At 34.4% G+C, this 21038-nt stretch overlaps 3 protein-coding genes across 3 annotated transcripts; all 3 read right to left on the bottom strand.

Moving 5' to 3' along the window:
* Positions 1–584: 584 nt before the first annotated feature.
* Positions 585–5434, bottom strand: LOC123923073 (VAN3-binding protein-like). Its single transcript, XM_045975716.1, has 7 exons — positions 4849–5434; positions 4401–4526; positions 2112–2547; positions 1289–1528; positions 1155–1204; positions 1015–1072; positions 585–921 (listed from the first exon to the last, which is right to left on the bottom strand). The coding sequence occupies exons 1-7, from the start codon at positions 5221–5223 to the stop codon at positions 707–709; spliced, it is 1500 nt and encodes a 499-aa protein (XP_045831672.1). The 5' UTR covers positions 5224–5434; the 3' UTR covers positions 585–706.
* A 4544-nt stretch (positions 5435–9978) lies between these two features.
* Positions 9979–11634, bottom strand: LOC123922532. The gene is made up of 2 exons (XM_045975245.1): positions 11358–11634; positions 9979–11232 (listed from the first exon to the last, which is right to left on the bottom strand). Exons 1-2 carry the CDS (start codon positions 11619–11621, stop codon positions 10213–10215), a joined length of 1284 nt encoding a protein of 427 aa, XP_045831201.1. The 5' UTR covers positions 11622–11634; the 3' UTR covers positions 9979–10212.
* A 4538-nt stretch (positions 11635–16172) lies between these two features.
* LOC123902578 (serine/threonine-protein kinase Nek4-like) lies at positions 16173–20647 on the bottom strand. Its single transcript, XM_045952345.1, has 14 exons — positions 20382–20647; positions 20107–20280; positions 19940–20006; positions 19645–19710; positions 19383–19429; positions 19224–19269; positions 19021–19101; positions 18842–18934; positions 18686–18767; positions 18515–18564; positions 18279–18352; positions 17868–17919; positions 17319–17777; positions 16173–17044 (listed from the first exon to the last, which is right to left on the bottom strand). The coding sequence occupies exons 2-14, from the start codon at positions 20190–20192 to the stop codon at positions 16409–16411; spliced, it is 1839 nt and encodes a 612-aa protein (XP_045808301.1). The 5' UTR covers positions 20193–20280; positions 20382–20647; the 3' UTR covers positions 16173–16408.
* Positions 20648–21038: the final 391 nt, after the last annotated feature.

The raw sequence follows: 21038 nt of genomic DNA, 5'->3' as shown, positions 1-21038 counted from the left end.
AGTTCGATTCTCACTCTCCTCACTTTCTAATTAAAAAGTGAAATTTAAGCATATGGTAGGTGGGCCTATGCATTATCCACGCTTCAAGACATAGTGGATTCTTGCGTGAGAGGGCGTGTTAGAAATAATATAAAACAATTGATGTAGCTCTATCCTAAGAGAAACTTTTGGGATAATCGGTTATTTGACAATTACTTCAATTTTGTTAGACTATAGAATTAAAAGTTTTATGAGATTTCAATTCCAAACTTTTTGAGAGGATTAGGATCATAGGCCATAGTCACCCTCTTTGCAATTCGTTTCGGTACGAGGTATTAGTTCTGGTACACAATATGTTACCTTCAAAAAATTCGGTACATAGAAGTATGCATAGTCGGTACACTAATCGACACACTATTAATAAACAATAAATAAATTTGAGTTGAAATTTTTCTTATTTTTGTGAGGAATTAAACTTTACTTATTTTTCTTGTGAGGAACAATTTTATCCGAGTTCTAAGTTTTCAAACTCTAGTTCGAGATAGATGAGCACACATTGTGTTTCTGGCACAAAAGAAGTGTGGAAATTTAGACATCAAATAGTAGTACCTTCATTACTCATTCTAATGTTACAAATCCATTAGTTTAATTTATAAGAGATGCAAAAACAAACCTAACTAAATACATATTTAGTTTAATTTTGGACAAGTTTATCAGTCGACAGAGGCTAGATTCCATTTCTGTTTTTTCTCTGCGAAACAATGGAGAGAAGCCTTGAAACCCCTTGAGTCCATAAATCATATTCTCTTTGATTTCTACATTCAAACTCAACTAAACCTCTTGATTCTGTCTTCAATCCAAAATACCTTCTTTTTTCACCGTCCTCCAATAGATGCCTTCCTGGCCATGCCGGTAAATTCGCGCACACATCAAACACAACATCTGAAAACAAAAATGTTATGTTAAGAAAATTAGTTAATATTTCTATGAATTTGCAAGGAAAATTAAGTCAAGTTATATATTTCTATAGCTCACTCTTTTTCTTTTTTGTTATTGTTCCTGCAACATGTCTACTTTTCATTTTCAGCATCACCTGAAATTGTTGCATGCATTAGATAATTAGACCAACTAACTAAATATTTTCAATTTTGACGAAATTTTTTAACGAAAATTACCTGGCCGGTTCGATGTATATAAACAGAAACAATTTTCCAATGAAGATCACCTATAAAAAACACCAAATAGAGTTTAGTTTTTTCGCGAATGAAAACAAATATCAATATCTCAAAACTCAATTTATCGAAGTTACCTTTGCGAGTGCGTTTGAGTAATTCAGTTCCTCTAGCAAGAAGCTCTTGGCTACAAGCACTTAGAAAATTATCTGCATTGATAACTTCTCCACCACTATCACTAGTGCTAGAACTACTGTTATTATTGGCTTTACCACCACATATTCCAATTCCTTTGCTTTTCTCTAGTGGTGTCACTGCATTAATATTCCACATCTCTTTCAATGCTCTTGCTTTCAATGTTGCTGCTCCTCTTAGAGCTGCATATATAAAAGAAGGACCACATTGGCATTATAATAAGGACACATAAAAAAACATACAAAGCAGGACTATTCATTCCCCTGACAACCCATGTGTAACTTGGATTTTGCTTCTTAGTTTGATTCTTTACTGTTGTAATTGAAGTTCTTAACAATCTCTTTCATTATGGAGAGATTGTTCATATTGAACCAACTTTTAGTCCATTTCTTGAGTGATAGCGTAGTGGTGACTGTCTAGCTTTTTAAGTACTCGTTCGAATATGTATCGAAGAGTGTATGGCCTAATGCCTTCCACTATCCTAAATAGATGATAATACGTAAAATTACATCAGAAGTCCTTTAACTTAATTTAAAGTTTCAACGGGGTTCTTTATCTTTCTTTCATGTCAATGGTCTATAATATAGACCAGATTCGTTGATTATCCAATGAATTAGACTCTTGTTGGCAACGAGTCCACAAGCTTAAATAAAAACTCAAAAAGACCACGTTAATTTTAATGAATTAGATATTTTAACAATTATTAAGATGTACTAATAATTTATATGATATTCAGATGAATTGAAGATGTAAACTAAATTCTACCTGTTGCAGCTGCAGCAGTTAGAGTTGTAATATCATCGTGCGACCGAACATTAACAGCAGAACTAACAACAGAAGCAAGGTGTTCTCTCTCAGCTCCCATTGCTTCAGCAGCTTCAACACACTGAGCAGCAATTAGTGTTGCTGCAGAAGCTACAGCCATATCAGTCTTAGCCATCTTCTCATCCTTGTTTGGTGCAGATGATGCTGCTGTTGCTGCAGTGATGGCTGCAACTGCGGAAGCAACCGCCGCTACAGAAATAGCAGCATGAACTTGAGCATTATGGCTTCTGTTTTCTTCTTTCTTTTTTTCTCTTCTTTCTTTCAACCATCTTCCTACTGTTTTAGGTCCTGAACAAGGTGTTGCATTGCCAATTCCAGTGCTCATGGCTCTTGTACCATTAAATAAAGGGTGTATGGAATTGTTTGCTCGAAAAAACTGCAATTCATTTATGAAAGCATAGCATTACTCTTGGATTCTCCAACTTTTCTTAACAATATAAAACTGTTCCATCAGAAATACAGAAAAATGCTGACAATACAGTCTCAGATGGTGTTCATTTTTAATTGGTTTTGACGAATGAAAAGACGATTTCGTCCTTGAAATTGTAATCAACCGCTAAATTAGCCCGTAATTTTTACAATTAACAATTTCGTCCATAAAATTGTAGCACATCAATAAGAAAGGTTCCTCCGTTAAGTGCTTTCGATGTTAGCATAACATGACATGTTAAATGAAGATGTGACAGTTCACGCGAACTCCATATATCCGTCAAGTCTCTAAGGACAAAATTGACTATAATATTATGTTGGGTAAAATGTTCCGAGTTTCATTCCAATTTTTCATGACTAGAGATGTGACAGTGATGTGACATCTCCGGCAAATGTTATATCTTCATTTAACTACTACTCGCTCCGGTGATTTTCTTTTTATTTTTTTAAGTTCATTAAATGTTTGATGTATCGAGTCGATATTATAGACCAAATACATCAAACTATCCTAGAGATCTTTTAATTGACATGGAGTACAATTTTATGGACAAAGTTGTCTATTCATTTCACTCCACTAGTTTTGTTGATGTTTCAATTCATCTTTCTTGTGTCATATATATGTGTTGTATGATTATTATTTTTTCCTAGTTAAGGCCAAATTGGGCTTTCTCTAGCTACCAAGAAAATATTCCAAAATGAGAAAGTTGTTAGCGTGAATGTGAAGATATTAAGTACAGTGGACAGTCAAATTTTTTGTCCTGATGTCTAACAATCAGAAAGCAGGCAGGTCTTAGTTGACAGGAAACCAAACCACAATCTTCAACATTTTTTATCAGCAGCAATGTCTAGTCTTATTCAAAAGTTATGTTCAAAGTTCAAAATATTCAATTTTAAAAGAAAAAAAAGTCATAACTCTCTCTCTCTCTCTCTCTATAACACTAGACTCTAGTCTAGCTCCTTTATTTTGTCAGGTAATGGGAGGAAGATAAAAAAATAAAAATAAAGGTAATCCTAACTCTCATAGGAAAACCTTTGTGCTTTATTAAGCACTATACAATCAGTGTTGTGCAATTTACTTTTGAAGTCATGATATGAACAATGTGTATATTTTCATGGTGAAAAAAACTACAGTACATTTTTCAATTGTGATTTAATAGTATTTTAAGTGTATATTTGAAATTCTAATAAGTTTGACAAAATTAAGGTGACATCCTAATTTTATTGAACTATAAAAAAATACACCCACGGCCCGGTTTAAGTGTCAAGTAACTCAAGCAAGAACTTTAAATCTTAAAATTCTGAGCTAGACCTCAAAAAAAATTAGTTCAAGTAAATACATAATACGACAATATATTGATAAATGTTTAGCTAATACATTTGGTCAAGATGAAAAGGCCTCATTTTCTAAGACCTAAGTTCAAATCTTATACTAAACAAAATTAATTTAATTCTCAAGTTTAGTATTAATTTTAAAGGTCTGGTTATAAAATTTGTTTTAGGCCTGTAAACTTGTTGGGCCGGCTCTGAAAACACATATACCCAAATATCGTTCGTTACTTTTGGAAATGTAGATATGTTTTTCATATTAAACCAAGAAATTAGTAGTAGTTTATGATGAAACAAAAATATGTGATCCAAAATTGTGGTTACAAAGAAAGATACACAGTGTAATGCACTATAGATACAAAAATACTACTATTTTGCAGTTCTAAGAAACCAACCAAACACTGTTAACTGCAAAACTTGTTCTTAAGGGTCCCACTCCAACTCAAAACAAAAGGGAAAAGAACAGAGAGATACCTTAACAACATCATCAAACTCATCAGAAGGAGAAATTGGTGGACTATCAGTTCCTGTTAAAGAACCACCACCATTCAATGGTTCACTGCTATGAGACAATCTACCTGATGTTAATGGAGATACTTCCTGTTACATAAAACAAACTTTAAAACCAACAAACAAAATTACTATAAAAAAAAAAAAATGACAATGAGCTCAAGCTTTTCTTCACAACTCAAATTTTCCTATGACCCTTTGGTCTTTTACTACATAAACTTCAAAAGGGGTGTGAAAAAAACTAGTTTTTCTTTTTTAGTGTATGTTGGATATCACGGTGAGTCCGTCAGAATTACCGTAACTCAAGGTGATTTTGCATAAGCTACTGAGAGTAGTTTCTGGAAAATCACGGTAGGTTACCGTGATTCTGATATTTCAAATGTGATACGAAACAAAGGGTTGGTTTAGTTACCTCTCTTGTGGACTGTGACATGATACGTTCAAGGACAAGTTGTGAAGTAGCAGAGGAAACAAAAGAGAATTGATTTGCACACATGGTTGAGAATTCTTGAGAGAGAGTAGTAATAGTTTCTTCAGGAATAGAGTTAGTAGAAGAAGTCTTATTATTGGAAGGTAAGTAAGAAGAAGAAGAAGAAGGAGGAGGAGGTAGTGGTGGTTGAGGTGACAAGGCTTTAGAGACCTCAAATGCAGAGGCACTCCATGACCTTGAAAGAAACTCCATTGGTATTCTTGGACTCTCTGGCAAACGAGTACTACTTCCATTGTTTGTTGTTGGAAGATGAAACTCATTATTTCTGTGACAATTTATTGTTAACTTAGGTTCCATTTTGTTACTATTAATTAGAGTTGTATAGCATGTAAAGCATGAAAGGGTTTTATTTATGTATATATACAATGCAATGAGTTTGTTGTTTAGAAAATGTTGTGAATTATGAATGAGGACAATGCTTTGGTCAGCAAATGAAAATGCAATAAGGAATGGTCAAACAGCATGTGATGAAGTACTTTGTCCGGAACTTGATAAAGAAAGAAGAAATAAAGAAAAAAGTACTGTTATGTGGTTTATGGCTATATATTAGGGAGAGACTATAGGGTATAGGGAGAATTTTGTGACAACCATTTTAATACAACTTTATTCAATTCAAATCAAATCAAATCATACAGTAAAGAAATTTATTTAAATCAGTGCTGGATATTTTAATGTGCTATAGTATTATTAGTGACTCATTCAATTCAACAATCATCACCAAACAGGATTAGTGCTTTAATGCTTTAATTGGATCTCATAGATATAATGTTTAATATAACATGCTATCTATTGAGAATTTTAAAAGAGTAGTAAGAAATTTGAGAACTAAATGAGTACAGACACTTGAATTCTTGATTTGTCTCCCCTTATTTTATTAACATGTAATTAAGAAAACTTTTGTTCCTAAACTAAGTTTGATTAAAATTTTCATATCAAAGTTAAAAGGGGACAAGGTTGGATTCATGCCGCATGTACGGATTTTCTTGCATAGTTAATTACGTACTACTAATAAGCAAAGAAAGAAAAGAGAATCTTGTACTATTAATATTGAACCCATGTCTCAAATGGAAGGCATAAATATTGGCATCAAAAGTTAAACCATTTATGATTACCATGCACCTCCATTTCATAAGATCGTCATAACTTGAAAAGCATACAGATCTTGATAGCCGACTGTTGAAATTACATGCAATTTTACATCTCAACTGTTACTTACATATCAGACGCTTCAAATTACTCATTAGTAAAATTAATCGTAATCGATCTTGATCGTCGTGGCTACGAATAATATTAGATTTTTATATTTGACAACTCAATCCTACAAATTCGACTTATAATACGAGAGGTACCACTCTTTATAAACTCTAGTAAGGTCTTATCTTTAATCAAGGTGTGTGGCCCGAAATGATATGCTCTAATACCATATTAGATTTGCTTATAAAAAAAATAATACCATATTAGATTTTTATATTGGGTCTAACTCAACACTACAAAACCGACTTGTAAGGTGAGGGGTGTTGTGGCAAGTGAGTGAGTTAAGTCTCGTATTGCTTAGAAAAGTGGAGGTTGGACACTTTATAAGTGAGAAAACTTATAAACCTATCGCCTTAAGGTTTTGGGTAAAAGTGTGGTGTCCAAATCACTTGTATTGTTGTTCTTAAGTCCAATGTGGATGATCCGGCTGCTTCCTTGTGACCCAACAGTGGTATCAGAGTCGATAGTTCGACGAAGGGTTCGACTGATTCCTTGTATGGATGAAAGAAAAGCTTCCGCTTAAGAGGGTAGCAGAAAAAATTGAATGACTCACACTTGATGAGAGATTGTACCTAACACCTTAATGTCTGGCTGCCCCCTTGTGACCCAACAAGGGGTTCCGCTTTTTATAAACTTTGATCAGACCTTATCTTTAATCAATGTGGAACTTGATTTTTCCAATAAACAGTAACTACATGGCGCAAGATTTGTTCTACGGAACAAATATGAGAGCGAAATGATTAGTGAGTATCAGATAAAAGAAAATTGCTAAATACCAACCAAGATTTGTTCTACAGAAGGGTTTAGTCTCCGACAACATCATAAACCATAATACATATTTCAACTAGGAGAAATATTCATATTTAATGTCAAACAGTATTTTGAACATGACTATCACCGTGAAAAGAATATTGAAAAAAATAGATTGTGAAATCAATATATTTACTATTTATTTGAATTGATGTGTAAACATTGCATAATCTACATCATCAAAATCAATTTGTTATTATTAGCAGCTAGTTTAATTGGACCATGCAATAAGATACTTAGCTAGCATTAAACTATTAGTGAAAAAAATACAAATACAAAAGTCCAATTCAATCAAAGAAGCTACTACTATAGAACTCCATAAAAGAACCTAGCTAGGTAGCTAGCTAGCTTGTGTCATTCACTCACTCACCCCTGCCCATCACAGCCATAAATTTCATTCCATATATGGGAGATTGAAGTTGATTTCCTTTTCAAAGAAACTATTTCAATTTTCTGAAGGTTAGGTAAATAGGTTCAGTTTCACCACTATTATTAAACAAATTACTAGTAAAAGACATTGTTACAATAAATGAAGAGTTTCCTATATTTGAAAACATGATGACATCAACAAAATAAACATTTTGTGCAATCGAGGATTTCAAGGAAGTTCCTGTTTGGAAGAGGAATCAGTGTCCTCTCTGACACTATGATAGACAAATGTGAGAGAGGTTAATAGGCATTGAGAGTGAGTTGTGAGTAATGTGGTTCCTTCTTGTCGTTAGAGTTATCAACATCTAAGACCAAACCAAAGTTTTAGAATTACCAACACAATTCTTCTCCACTGTTGTACATGTTGGACACACATAATTACATGCATAAAAGCTGAATTAAATTTAAGAGGACCTATGAATTGTTTCAAGCGAAAAGGGTCTTGGTACTATTAAGCATGTGGTTATGAGTTTGATTTCTAGCTTATGCATACATAGAAAATTCAATTGGGATGAGAGAATCCACCTAGTGTGCCCTGCAAGTTTCCATAAGCTTTTGTGGTTGAGTATAAGTCTCTCAAATTTTAATATAGTATCAGAGCCTATCCTAGATCTATTTGATGTTTCTTGTGGAGACCTCCCATATTTGGGTCACCCGTTGTTGTTGATCCCACGTTTCAGCTTGTTCAGTTCTGGACGTGTGAGGAGGTGTGTTAGAAGTCCCACATTGGCTAGAGATATGGTAAAGATGACATTTATAAGTGTAGTGCAAACCTCGACTTTCAAGCTAGCTTTTGTGGTTGAGTATAGCCCTCTCAAATTCTAATATAATCATCGTTAGCGGCGGTGAAAATTTCGTACGAATATCATATGAAAAATAAATAAATTAAAGATGAACTTTCTCAAATGCGCATGCATGGAAAACATACGTCATCAACTTAATTTTTCACCCATAAGCATTGGATTTCTACATACACAATCTCTATCAACCCCATTCCATTCCACTCTCATTGGTTTTTTCTCAATAAAGAAGAAAAAAACAGCCTTTGCTTAAGGGCATGGTTTTGTTTGTATTTTGTTCTGTCTTTCTTTCATTGCTGACAAAAAAAGTTGTAAACTTTATTCCTTTTGCCTCGTTTTCTCAATGACCTTAACAATTTTATGATTATTTGGATTTCAATTTCACTTCAAATGTTCGTTCTTGTTAATTTTTAGTAAGGAAGAATCTTGCTACTTGAATTTATTTTGATCAATAAAGTTAATTTTGATTACCCTTTTGGACCACTAAAGTAAAAAATGAGAAAGTGAGACATACTACTGTGGAGTGCCCAATTAGTTGTACAAAGTACAAAAGTATATTAGGCTTCATTTTTCTCTTATTTTCTCTTTCTTCTCTTATGCAGCAATACTATTCTGTATAATGTTGCTCTAATTCATATTAGCAGGTAGCATAATTAGGTGACTGCATTTTATACGGTGACCACTAATTTTATTGATATCGCTTTTGCCAATATTGAAAGTGACAAGTAATTCTAAAAGTATAAAATTGATAATGACTTATTCGAGAGTTGTGAACTAGAATGGTTTAACTTCTAGTGATGATTCTAATATGATATTATGCGTTTGTTCTTGCGGTACATGACCGCAGACGTGCTGTGAGACTTAACTATTCGTTTGGTTTCCACTTCGAATGTGTTAATCTCACATCCCAATTAGTTTCACCGACTGCGGACGTGCTGTGAGACCTAACTATTCATTTGGTTCCACTTCGAATGTTTTAATCTCACATCCCAATTAGTTTCACTGTGATGTTAAGAAGTTTATTTTGCAGCTTCAGCCCATGTTTATGATAATCCTACTGCAAGAACAAACACACGCTAAAGCTCTCGGTATTAGGGCTTTAACTTCGTAAAATCAGAGTCATTCATATGAACACGGGTTTTGTAATTTCGATACACAACCAAACAAGTGCTTAGCTTTAAACTTATCATTCAACTCATTTTTACGTAGATATATATTAATCCATTCCAAATAAATTTTTATCACCGCATAATCTAACACATTTAACAAACTATAGATATATTATCTTACTATTAAGTACTAGTTTAGCTTCAAATCCCTTGGGTTAAGCCAAAGCTTTGTTTGTGTGAATGAAAGCAAAAGGCAGAGGCGTGAACCTTCCTTGCAGACTTTACCAAATGTGAATGCAGAAAAAAAGATGAAAGAACAAAGGCATTAAATTCAATGAGAAAGCATTCTTTTTCACTTAAATGATAAGGCCATCTTTTTCAGCTGTTTCAAGTTTCTTTTTATTTTTTATTCATGTATAGAGACTCAAGGAACAAAGTTGGAGGTGGCTTGCACATGTAAAACCACCAGAATCAATCTTAATCAAATAATGTAAAGACATTGAGGGATGATGGGAGACCAAAAGGTAAAAAGAAAAGTTTTGCAGTGTTGATTTAAACGACTCCATAAATTCAATACTATCATTCTATATTAATTCTCCTTGCGAAGATATGGTTAATCATCAAAGAAAGAAAAAAGGTACAGAAATACATAATCAGTAAATTACTAAATTTAGCTTTCCAAAGTCTATTATTGCTTTGTTCTTATGATTATAAAAAAGAAAAGAAAAAAGAGTCTATTGCTTTGGAAAAAGGGTGTAGATTGAAACAGGACTAATAGGGAATTAGCATTGTTTGGAATTAAAGTGGGAACAATGAGACGCAAGAAACCTGTCGCACCGTGAATCCAAACGATTTTTCAATCATTTTTTTGGGTAAACTTTCAGTCATCTATTTGATTGCAAACCATTACCACCATAATACTGTTTCGTTGTTTCGCGCGAGAACTCAGCAAAAGTCATCCCATCCTTTAATCGCGATGAAAGTGGGGGAACTATTTTCTGAATTTCTAGGCTTAGTTTGTTATCATCCTGCCCAGACTGTTGTTCGTCATCATCAAACTCTTCCACCAAAACACACTGACCATCAACCCCATCGAATGCCGATTTTCCAAGAGGATAATCTGAGATAGAGAAAGTTTTAGTCCAAGCAGGCTGCAGAAATACAACAAAAGTTTCTCTGCTCAAATTTTCAAACTTCAAAGGTCTATGAACAGAATGTAGGATCGATCGCAGCTTCCCTTTAGAGATTATATCAGCCGATTCCCCAACTTGAACGATAAAACTTTCAGGAGGAGCCCTCACCATAAGTACCCTTTTCTTATTAGGATCATATATCTGCAAATTTGTATTCCCAGTTGGTGATGGATATTCAACACAAGTAGATGAATCTTGTATCGCACTCATCTCTGAATAAGACGGAAAAAGAAAAAACGGATCCGTTAGAACAGTAAATATACCATAATCATAATGCCACTGCTGCCACAAATTGGAATGAACTGCATCACAAGCAATAGAATTCAAACACGATCCTTCTAATGGCTTTGCATTCGTAACCCCTCGTTTGTTATTCGTCTTGCTCTTATCAAGTTCTTGAAGCAGAATAGCATCTAAATAAGAATGATAATGAATAAGACGCCCCTTCGCAGCATTCGATTCCAATAAACTTTGTTCCAATTCATTGCCACCAATTGCCTTATCACAGATTCTAGCAACACAAAGTCCAACTTCCATCATGCAAAAACCTAATTCTTGAAAAGCATTTCCTAGATTCTCAAATCCATTACCATAAAATTCATGTTCATCTTTCTCTTCAGAATTTGTTTTTGCATATTTCAATTGCATTGCAAAAGAAGATACACTCCTATGTGGATTTTTCAAAGGAACATCACTACCTAAATTATGCTCCTAGAAAATCACGCACAATAAGCATCCCTACAAAACTGAATCAACTATAATATAAAACCCTAAATTATAAACCCTAGCTTCATGATAATTGAATAGATACTAATAGATTAGTAATAATTAATTACCTTGAGGATGCGATTACGAGTTTGGCGATCGAGAAGTGAGAGTTTTCGAGCGAGGGGGAGAAGATAGGATCGGAGGTTGGATATATTGGGGATTCCGGTGACGGCGAGGAGGCCAGGACCATTGGATCCGAGTGCTTTCATTATGGAATCTGATTTCTTTGAAGATGATGATAATTCTGAATAGTGAAGTTCGAATAAATCTATTACATCGCATTCTTCCATTTTTGGAGTTCGAAGTTGCAGAGGTGAGAAAGAAGAAAACATTACTCCACGAACACGACGACCATTATTATGGGCCTGGGCTCCATTGTAAATTTGTTTTTGGAGTTGGGCTGCTAACGTCTAATTTGGGAGATTTACTTTTGTCACCCTATCGATTACTCGCGCATCTTACGTCTTTTCATTTTACTCTGCCGCTATTTAAGTAGTGGACGTTATAAGAATGAGTAATTTTACCAGTTCCGTACGTTATGTAAGTAGCGAAATCGTTGGTGGTCGAATGCTCCTGCATCAGTCAAAGACCTGCCAAGTGACCAATTTTAATTAGCCATTGGTACGACCAAAATTGCTATAAATAGGCACCTTCAAAAACTGAGGTCTCACACCTCTCCCAGTTAGGTTTTTCTGCTTCTTTTTGTTTTACTTAGTTTGTTTAGTTTATCTCATTTCATGTGTAAATATCTGTATGGTCCTTTGTCGGCCAATCGACAAGGGACTTGTTGTGTTCAAATTTGATCACACAAATGAGACTCTCCTAAACACAAATGAGACTGTCCCATAACTATGAAATGGTCGGTTGTAGAAGGAGCAAGATGTTGAGTCACCTTCATTATCTATTACAGGGACAAAAGAGCAAGAAGATTTAGTCTAATGTGTTAATAAAATGTTTATATTTGGACTTCACTTTGCATTTATTGATTTTGTGCACTTCATTTTCTGTCATATGACGTACTCTACTCAAGTAGCGAAACACCCTACGCTTTCAGTCTGCTACTTAAGTAGAGGAACCGTCGATAGTCAACTCTTTCCTATTGGTCAAAGGTCTGACACGTGGCCAATTTTAATGTCACGTGTGCGGCCAAATGACTTATAAATTGACCCCATGAGTGATGAAAAATTACTCATCTCCACTCCCACTCATCCTCTTTTTTTTTTTTAGTGTTTAGTTTTTTTTTTCGTGTCTAAGTGGCCGCATAATCCTCCGTCAACTAATCATACCGCATCAATCAGTGTTGTTCAGTCACCATAGTTAGGTGCGGTATGTTAATCAACGAGGGACTTATTGTGTCATAATATTTGGGTACTATATGATTAGTCGAAAATGATGACCTTGCTAAACTTTTTGGCTTAGACCACGTTGGTCTCTGCATTTCTCTAATGGTGCGCAAGTGGTCGATAACAGTTGGAGGTTGTATATTTTTATCCTTTTTGTTAGCACAAATTTGAATGTAATTTCAATGTAATTTTTGTGTCTAAGTGTAATACTTAGTTTTCTCTAGGGGAAATTCCATTTAGATTGAAGTTGAAACAATTGATGAAATCTATAATTCGATGTAATTTTCTGTATTATTTTGTTCTTAGTTATGAGCTTTATTTTCTGACACATACTGGCTGCTACTTAAGTATAGGACGACACAAGACCATAAATGAAAAAAACATATTGTTACAATAATCAACTATTCAATAAAAACAATGACAAATTACATCGATAACGAAGATCGTAAATTTAAAACATAAATTTAACACAAACAAACTAAAATAAACTAAACTAAGGATACGATAAATTAACTGCTTTGACTACGTCCTCTTCGGGTTGAACTATGCAAGCCGCAATTTCGTCGAATGTTATGTTAATCAGCGAGGGACTTTTTGAAGCATGTTAAAAATCATTATGATTAATCAGAATAGATCTCCCCCAATTTTACCTTTTCCCCAAAATGAGGCGAGGAGGTGGTGGTTATGGCGGGGAGTTGGCCAAAAGTGGTTTATAACCCCCAAGAAGAATTATCAATATGATTAATCGAATTTTTTTTTTTTGTATTTATTTCAAATGTAATTTTCTTCAATTTATTTATGTTATAATATTTATTATCAAATGTAATGAATTGTAATGTAATAATATTTATGTTATTACATTACTTATGTAGCGGATGGTAAAACATAATAGGGTATCTGGTGGTGCGTGTGATCTAAATTGGCAAAACAACTAACAAATTTTACACAACTGCTATCTAAGTGATGGATGCATTCCGCTACCTAAGTAGCGGACATGGATATTTTTGTTATTTTATAGGGCGCGCCTAGAAACTAATAGAGTGGCAAAAGTAAATCTCCTAATTTGGTGGTTACTATTTGCACTATCTTTTTCTTAACTATACCCCTTATCTTTTTATTTGGTCCTAAATGCTCATTGAAAAAAAAAAGTGTGTGTCCGTGTTTTAAATACAAAGAAGGAAATCATTTTTTTTTGTGTTAATCCTCCCGTTTCTAGGAGAAGGGGGTCATATCAATCCAAAATTTTGTTACAAGTAAGTAAGTCTGATCAAGAATTGTTCCACTGAAAAATTGAACTCGGGTTCTATTATTGTTGTTGTTATTTGCATTTCGTAAAAAGTAAGGCTCAGATCCAACATGAAATCATCATCAACTTTCCCAATTAAAAACCCTAAAACACAATTCAATTTCTTTCAATTATGATGAAATCACCGTCCACAAACAAAACATGTTTTAATGGATGTGATTTGAGAGATTCAAAAGAAAAAAAAAAAGGAATAGAAACAAGTATTTTATTTTAAAAGTTTGTGAATTTTTTTGCTGAGATTTGAGGATGATGAATGTCTTGGGTTAGGTCAAGGTGAACAACAATAGAGTTTTTAATGTAACTCAAATTTTGCAATATAAAACTTTGTTTGATTAAAAATTCATGTCAAATTTTGAAAATCGTGATTAGTAAATTAATAATGTCTTTTTTTTTTTTTTGAAGAGGCTAATAATATGGCATTTTGATTAAGTCAAAATAAATGGTGTATCAATCCATGATGTATTCTGCCATGTTCGCCGTGAAAGGTAGAGAAAATCGAGCCAAGAAGGAAAGAAAACGAGCAAGAATGCTGTCTATTTGAAAAGTTTCTATGATTTCTGAAAATTTCTTTAATGGTAACAGAGGATGGGGCTTTGGGAGCTGATCCTCCTCTAACAAGGTTGTTGATTGACAGTTTCCTATCTTTCGTGGAAATCCTCGTAATGCCATGGAATTCTAAAAATAGATCTTTTTTTTTTTTTTTTTTTCTTTCTTTCACTTCATGTCTGTAAACAAAAAATACAACAAACATATCAATTTTTTGTCTAAATAAATTAAGATTCAAACTTGTTTCAAAAATTTGAAACAAACCTCAGATTGCCACCTGCGACTATAAAAGAACCGTTGATACTTGTTCATGGTTTTAATCAACTAAATCACAGTCGTTGCAATGAGAACTCTATCATATGCCGAACATACAACATCATCAAATGATGCAAATAAGATGTTCCCTGGCTGTGGAAAATATGCAGATCAAGATTAGTCTTAAAATTTAAACGAACACGCACGTATGGACGTAAACTCGTAAGGCAAAACAAATAAAATCTAATAAATGCAACAAAATGAAAGGATAGAGAAAATAGGTTGTGGAATCAATTTTGAAGAAGATATAAAAAATAAAAATCTGTACAATGATATGGACATAGGAACCTTGCCATTAAACACAGATCTTTTCGTTCAAATCCAACCACTCAAAGCAAAAACAACACAAATAACCATAAAATAAAGTGTAGCAGAGCAAACTAAAAGGGATTTAATCATTGAAGCTACTATAGAAACAAACTGATATACATATATAGTTTCAGAAGACTCACCATGGGCTAAGCTTATGGTGTGGAGGACGGAAACAACTCAGATGCGGCGGCAGAAGCCGGAGGCGCGACGAGACAAGGGTTCCTTCTTACAGATTTACGATTTGCGTATTTATCATATCCAAACAACAACCGAAAACCGAATCTTTTCAGGATCTACATGGATATTAAATTGGCTTACCTAAAGCATCAACTGGACCAACTCAACAATCGGGATGCTAAACCAAACAAACAAAGCAAATACAATTTACTTTTACCGTCTAATTCCTAATTGAAGCTAGCCACCTTGTTGCAATCCCTATGAATACAACTCATTCACATGAAAATTATTACTCGACGATAGACTGATACACTTGCCAGACTGCAGTCACACACCAATTACCACCAAGACCTCTAATAGGACCTTCAGCCAAGACAGCACTCTTATTAGCACCATCCATATTTAGCACCACCCAATGATCAATATTCAAGTGTGTACTCATAGCTTTATTAAAAAATGAAGCATTTTAGATTTGGTGCAAAAAATTCCTTAAGACAACGTTTAGGTCTAATCATGCTCTAGACAATATTGAGCAATAAATATATATATCTCTTTAAATTCAAACATTGATTCATCACAATATGCAAAAGTAACCCTTCCATTATTCCAGACTTCATTGACTGATACTTCTAAATAACTTGTAATTAAGTCGTCGAACTTTTAAATAACTTGTAACCAAATCCCTAAACTCATATCTAATTACAAATTTTTCCAATAGTTAAAAGACCTAACTAAAAATATTTTTGTTTGATGATCTAATTACAAATCGTTAACAAGTTTATGAAATCAATTACAAACTTTTAAAGTTCAAGGACCTCCAAAGCAATTAAACCTGTATCTCAAGTTTTATAAAGATGCATACATATTTTTCAATAAATTGATTATTTTTCACAAACAGATTTTGATCATTAATATAAATATATTACCAATGTCATCCAACCTTTTACAAACTGTTTGTGCATATGCCATGAAGTGTGGACAACTCAGAAAATGCTAATGGTGCCAACAACAATGAGATTAGAAGCTAAGCTATTCCTCAAACTACAAAGTCATATATAGTAAGTACTACATTAGTTTACACTATTGTCACGTTAATGATATAAAAGTGCACAAGAAAACCTTAAACCACAGTTTCTTTAAAGCTCCTAGTCAACCAAATTGCTGTTTCCCTTGGAGAAACCTTCTCGGGCCCAAATGGCTTCAACAAAACCTCAAGCTCTTCAAACCTCTGTTGTTGTAGGAGCCGAGCACTGAACTCGAGCAACCCTTCCAATGCCTCCGCTCGTTGCTGGTAAGATGATGTGTCAAACTTACGCTGATGAGAATTAGCGGAGGAATGACTTGAAACAGCAGTTGCCACGTGTTGGGAGGATTCATTGCCATATGAAACTAGAGCACCATTGGAAGGGACACTGGATTTGTCCATAACCTGGATTGTACACTTGTCCTTTGTTATTGAGTAGTCAGCAGCTGCAGCAGCAGCACTCCTTGGGGAACTAGAAGAGCACTGAGCTGATGTTGATGATGTTCCACGCACAGGGAAGAGAGGATGATCCTCACCTGGGGCCAAAGAAAACTCGGCCATCTTGTCAATTCGTGGCGCATTAACAGAAATGTTAGGAGAGTCTACACTTCGAAGAAGACCAACGTTGGCTCTGTAAGGGGTAGTCATGGCCTTGGATCTTGTAGGAAGGGGAAGGGAAGCTCTGCGAGACGGTGGTGTAAATTTACCAGCTGGAGTAGAAGATGCTGGAAACTGAAATGATGCATGGAAAATCAATAAATCGATAGAAGCAAAGGAAGACACCACAAATTAAGCTAGAAATTAATATGAAATCACCATGTTTAAAAAGTTGACATTTACACACATGCATTCATGCTGAGCCTAAATGTATCATATATGATTTATTTATTTTTTGACAATGACATTATTCACTTGCTTATGTGTAAATCCAAACGAAAATTTCCCTATCTTTAAAAAGTACATCAAGATAAATGGAGCTATAAGGTAGTGTAGAGCTTGAACTTACTGAATCGCGCTTGGAACTAGTATGTGCTATCTTTGATGGTGTTGTCTGTCTCCGAGGGATGGAAGACTCATTAGCTGCTCTCAGTCTTTGCATCCGATCAACAATTGATAGCTTGGTGTCTTTTGATTTGTTAGTATTGTGTTCGTCACGAACACATCCAATGGATAGTTCATAATGTTTTGAACAAGTAGAGAATCCTTGTGCTCTTTGAGTAGAACAAAGAGAACCTACTTCAGTTCCAGAAATACTAGGATTCAATGCCCTATCATTACTGAATGACAATCGTTTAACTCTGCCAGAGAGAGTGGAAACAGATTCTGGTTCTACAAATCGACTTCTCCTAGCATGGTTTGAGTCTGTCCATCGGAATGGAAAAGTATTTCTTCTAGGATTATTTAGCTTCAAATGAACTTTAAGTATATAAGGTTGAAGATGGGGATGATTTAGTAGCTCCGCAGCCTGCCAAAGTATACTTTGTTTAATAAATATAATTTCATGAATTAATCCACATCTAGATAAATGCAAAGAAATACTTGAGATAAAACATACACTTGGCCTAAGCTCTGGATTTTTCCGAAGCATACTCTTCACCATGCCTCGACTGAAAGCAGCAAAAATAAATAAAACAATGAGTTATTCAAACCATGTCAATGCACGAAGGTTGAAAATGTGAGTAAATAACACATCTAAATCTGGATACAAAAGCGCTTAAAATTTCTACTTCACAACAATGTAGAAACCGAATAAGCCATATGTTAGGCAAAATCTAATGGTAGGCTTGACAAAACATGAATGCATTGAAAAGTTATCGCTAATTTGATCAGTATCGGCATGACCTGATTAAACGTGCATAGTCATCGGTCAAGTATTGTAGGTATAGGCACCGAGATAACAGTTACATAAAACCGGGCCCAGACATATAAAGAGTAACATGAAATTCATAGGAACTAGAAGACTCACAAAGTGCCAGAATACATTGTTGGTAACGGAGCCACTAGAGACTTGTTTATTTTGTTAATTAGTGCTTGCATATCCTGCACAAATAAAAGAAAGCTAGAAATGTCACTTATTTCATGTTGGCAAAAACTTAATATTTTGTGTGTCAAATGAATTATTGTATCCATATCGAAAGGTTTTACAAATAATGTTTCATTAAAAAAATTGAACAATTGCCTCCCTAAATAGTAGTAACTTACAAGAGCTTTAAAAGCTGGTTTGTGAGCCGCCATTTCATATAGACAGCATCCTGACAAATATTATGTTATAACCAACGTCAATTACAATTTACAGCATACTGTGAAACAAGGGAAAGGAAAAGGTTATGAAGCCTAGAAGACCTTGCAAATGTAAAGACCTAGGTTACTTACCCAATGACCAGATATCTGACTTAGAGCCGTAGGGTATATCAGCAAGAAGCTCTGGGCACATATGACTCGGAGTCCCCACAATCTAAGAGCAGGACAAGAAACAAGTAAGATATTAAGTAAAAATTATCCAAAGAATAGCGAAGCCATAATACTTACCGAAGAAGTAAGATCATCACTTGTCAGCATTTTAGCAAGACCAAAGTCACCTAGACGTATATCTTGATCTTTTGTCAAGAATATATTTGAACACTGAAACCAATGTGGATAAAGTATCAATATAAAGTGAGGGTGGAATATATCTTCATTAACTTAATTTACAGAAGTCATTCATTCACCTTGACATCACGATGAAGAATATGATTTCCGTGCAAGTAGTCAAGTGCCATCAAGAGTTGAACTAGCCATTTGCAAAGCCGCTGTATAGAAGTTGATATTGATCGGTTAACTAAGCATAAAAATTAGCTTTCAATTCAAATTGGAATGAAAAATATTCACTACAGGTTAAGAAGTAAAAGGGGTTTCTGCAAGAGTGACCAACCTCTTCTGGAAAATGAATACAATTAGCCTTTTTAATTGCTTCAGCCCTTTACAACAAATATATTAAACGACTACATAATCAGCATTTTAAAAGATAACAGTTACCACAAAATATTGCGAGTTCCTCAAATACTCGAATTCAATGAGAATCAAGACTTACATATCTCCTCCTTCGCAATAGCCAATGACGATACATACAAAACAACCCTGAAAGTAACGATTCCAACTCTCAAATTCCAAAATTACAAATTAATCGAGAATTAGAAACCCATATGATGTTTTACAAAAGGAGTTCGATCGACAAACACAACATTTCTCAAGAAATAAGTGAATAACAAATCATTTAATTTAACAGTACAGAATAAGTCATTTATGCCAACATAAACCAAAATTTAAACTCAAGCAGACAAGAAAAAGCTAACCTTTTCTACCCAGGAATCTTTATACTCCACAATGAATGGATTACGAACTTTAGATATAAGTTCCATCTGCAAAACAAAGAGTGAGTGAACAATAAAGTATCTTAAAACATAATAAATTTAAGTTTTATGTTCTACATTTTAAAATATTTACCAATAAATACAAATAGAAATTATAAAAAAAAATACCATAAAGTTTCAATGTTACATTATGACTAAAAATAAAAACCTAGGCTTTAACATCATTAAATTAAACTATGCAGCTGCTAAGAAGGAAAAAGAAAGAGAGGAGTGTGACCTCCTGGTGAGCAGATCTACGGATTCTGTCGGTTTGGCGGGCAAGGCGGATCTTCTTCAGCACATACCTAAACACATTAATAAGAAAAATCACACACATTACACAAATGAACTCACTATAATCACACACACTTAAACTGTTTAATAAACTTCAAAGAACAACATTACCTTTTGTTTTCATGTTTGTGTCTTACAAGTAGAGCAGAAGCAAAAGAACCCTTGCCAATCTGTTCTAGAACTTCATATTGCTCCATTTTTTTTATTCTAACTAATAAAACCAAAATCACCACTTCACTTGTTTAACTCATTCTCGTACTAGTTCACTTCTTTAAGTCATTGTTCCTGGAAACATAAGTGTAGTAGTTCAGCTCAGTCTTGAATCTAGCAACTTAGTTAAATAGTACTGTACTATATATTAATTAATTCAATAATGAAAACCATACAATAATAGTAATAACAAAGAGAGGAGACAAGAAGCAAGTGAAGTGCAGTAGAGTGAGAAAGATATGAAGTACTAAAAGGAAAGAAAGGGTGAAGTGAATTTGATGATATCATATGAAGTACGAGTGGGAAGTAAAGGAATCAGAAGTAAATGAGGTGCAGCGTTGGGTACCCCTACCATATCCGTGCTCTCTCTCTCTCTCTCTCACTCTCTCTCTCTCACACTCTCTCTCTCTCACTTTCTTTTTATATTTTATATTTCTCTTTCTTCAGTCCTTTTCCAGGGCAGGCAGACTTATACTTTAGGACTTTGACCCTCCGGCTATTCCTATTTCCTGTTTCCTATATCTGTGATATGCGTCACTATTCGTGTTTCAAACGTTTTCAGGTTATCAAAATGGCTCCAAAACAAAAATCAATATTGCTACTCCACAAAACAAAGTTTACCCTCTTGCTTCTTGTTGAGAATCATAGGGATGGAGATAGGCCTGAGCATCCGTCGGTTTCGGTCGGGTTTGGGTTGAAAATCACTAAATCGATAAAAATCGCAACCATTTAATTTGGATCAAATTTCGACCGTCTATATCTTCGGTTTGTTAGGGTTCGGGTCATACGGGTGGCGGGTTGAACGGGTCGGTTATTACGGGTTATATCGAAAC

The sequence above is a fragment of the Trifolium pratense genome, linkage group LG1 (genome assembly GCF_020283565.1).
Source record: "Trifolium pratense cultivar HEN17-A07 linkage group LG1, ARS_RC_1.1, whole genome shotgun sequence".
Taxonomy (NCBI): Eukaryota; Viridiplantae; Streptophyta; class Magnoliopsida; order Fabales; family Fabaceae; genus Trifolium; species Trifolium pratense.
The sequence above is the reverse complement of the archived record's forward strand: the minus strand, read 5'-3'. Positions and strand labels throughout refer to the sequence as shown.

Coding starts and splice junctions, on each gene's coding strand:
- LOC123923073 (XM_045975716.1), bottom strand. CDS start 5,223: ATGGAACCTAAGTTAACAATAAATTGTCACAGAAATAATGAGTTTCAT. Junction 2,548..4,400: donor AGTTTGATGATGTTGTTAAG/GTATCTCTCTGT, acceptor AATGAATTGCAG/TTTTTTCGAGCAAACAATTC. Junction 922..1,014: donor AATAACAAAAAAGAAAAAGA/GTGAGCTATAGA, acceptor TTTTGTTTTCAG/ATGTTGTGTTTGATGTGTGC.
- LOC123922532 (XM_045975245.1), bottom strand. CDS start 11,621: ATGTTTTCTTCTTTCTCACCTCTGCAACTTCGAACTCCAAAAATGGAA. Junction 11,233..11,357: donor CTCGTAATCGCATCCTCAAG/GTAATTAATTAT, acceptor GTGATTTTCTAG/GAGCATAATTTAGGTAGTGA.
- LOC123902578 (XM_045952345.1), bottom strand. CDS start 20,192: ATGGAGCAATATGAAGTTCTAGAACAGATTGGCAAGGGTTCTTTTGCT. Junction 19,270..19,382: donor TATTGCGAAGGAGGAGATAT/GTAAGTCTTGAT, acceptor TTTGTTGTAAAG/GGCTGAAGCAATTAAAAAGG. Junction 18,353..18,514: donor AACCAGCTTTTAAAGCTCTT/GTAAGTTACTAC, acceptor TTATTTGTGCAG/GATATGCAAGCACTAATTAA.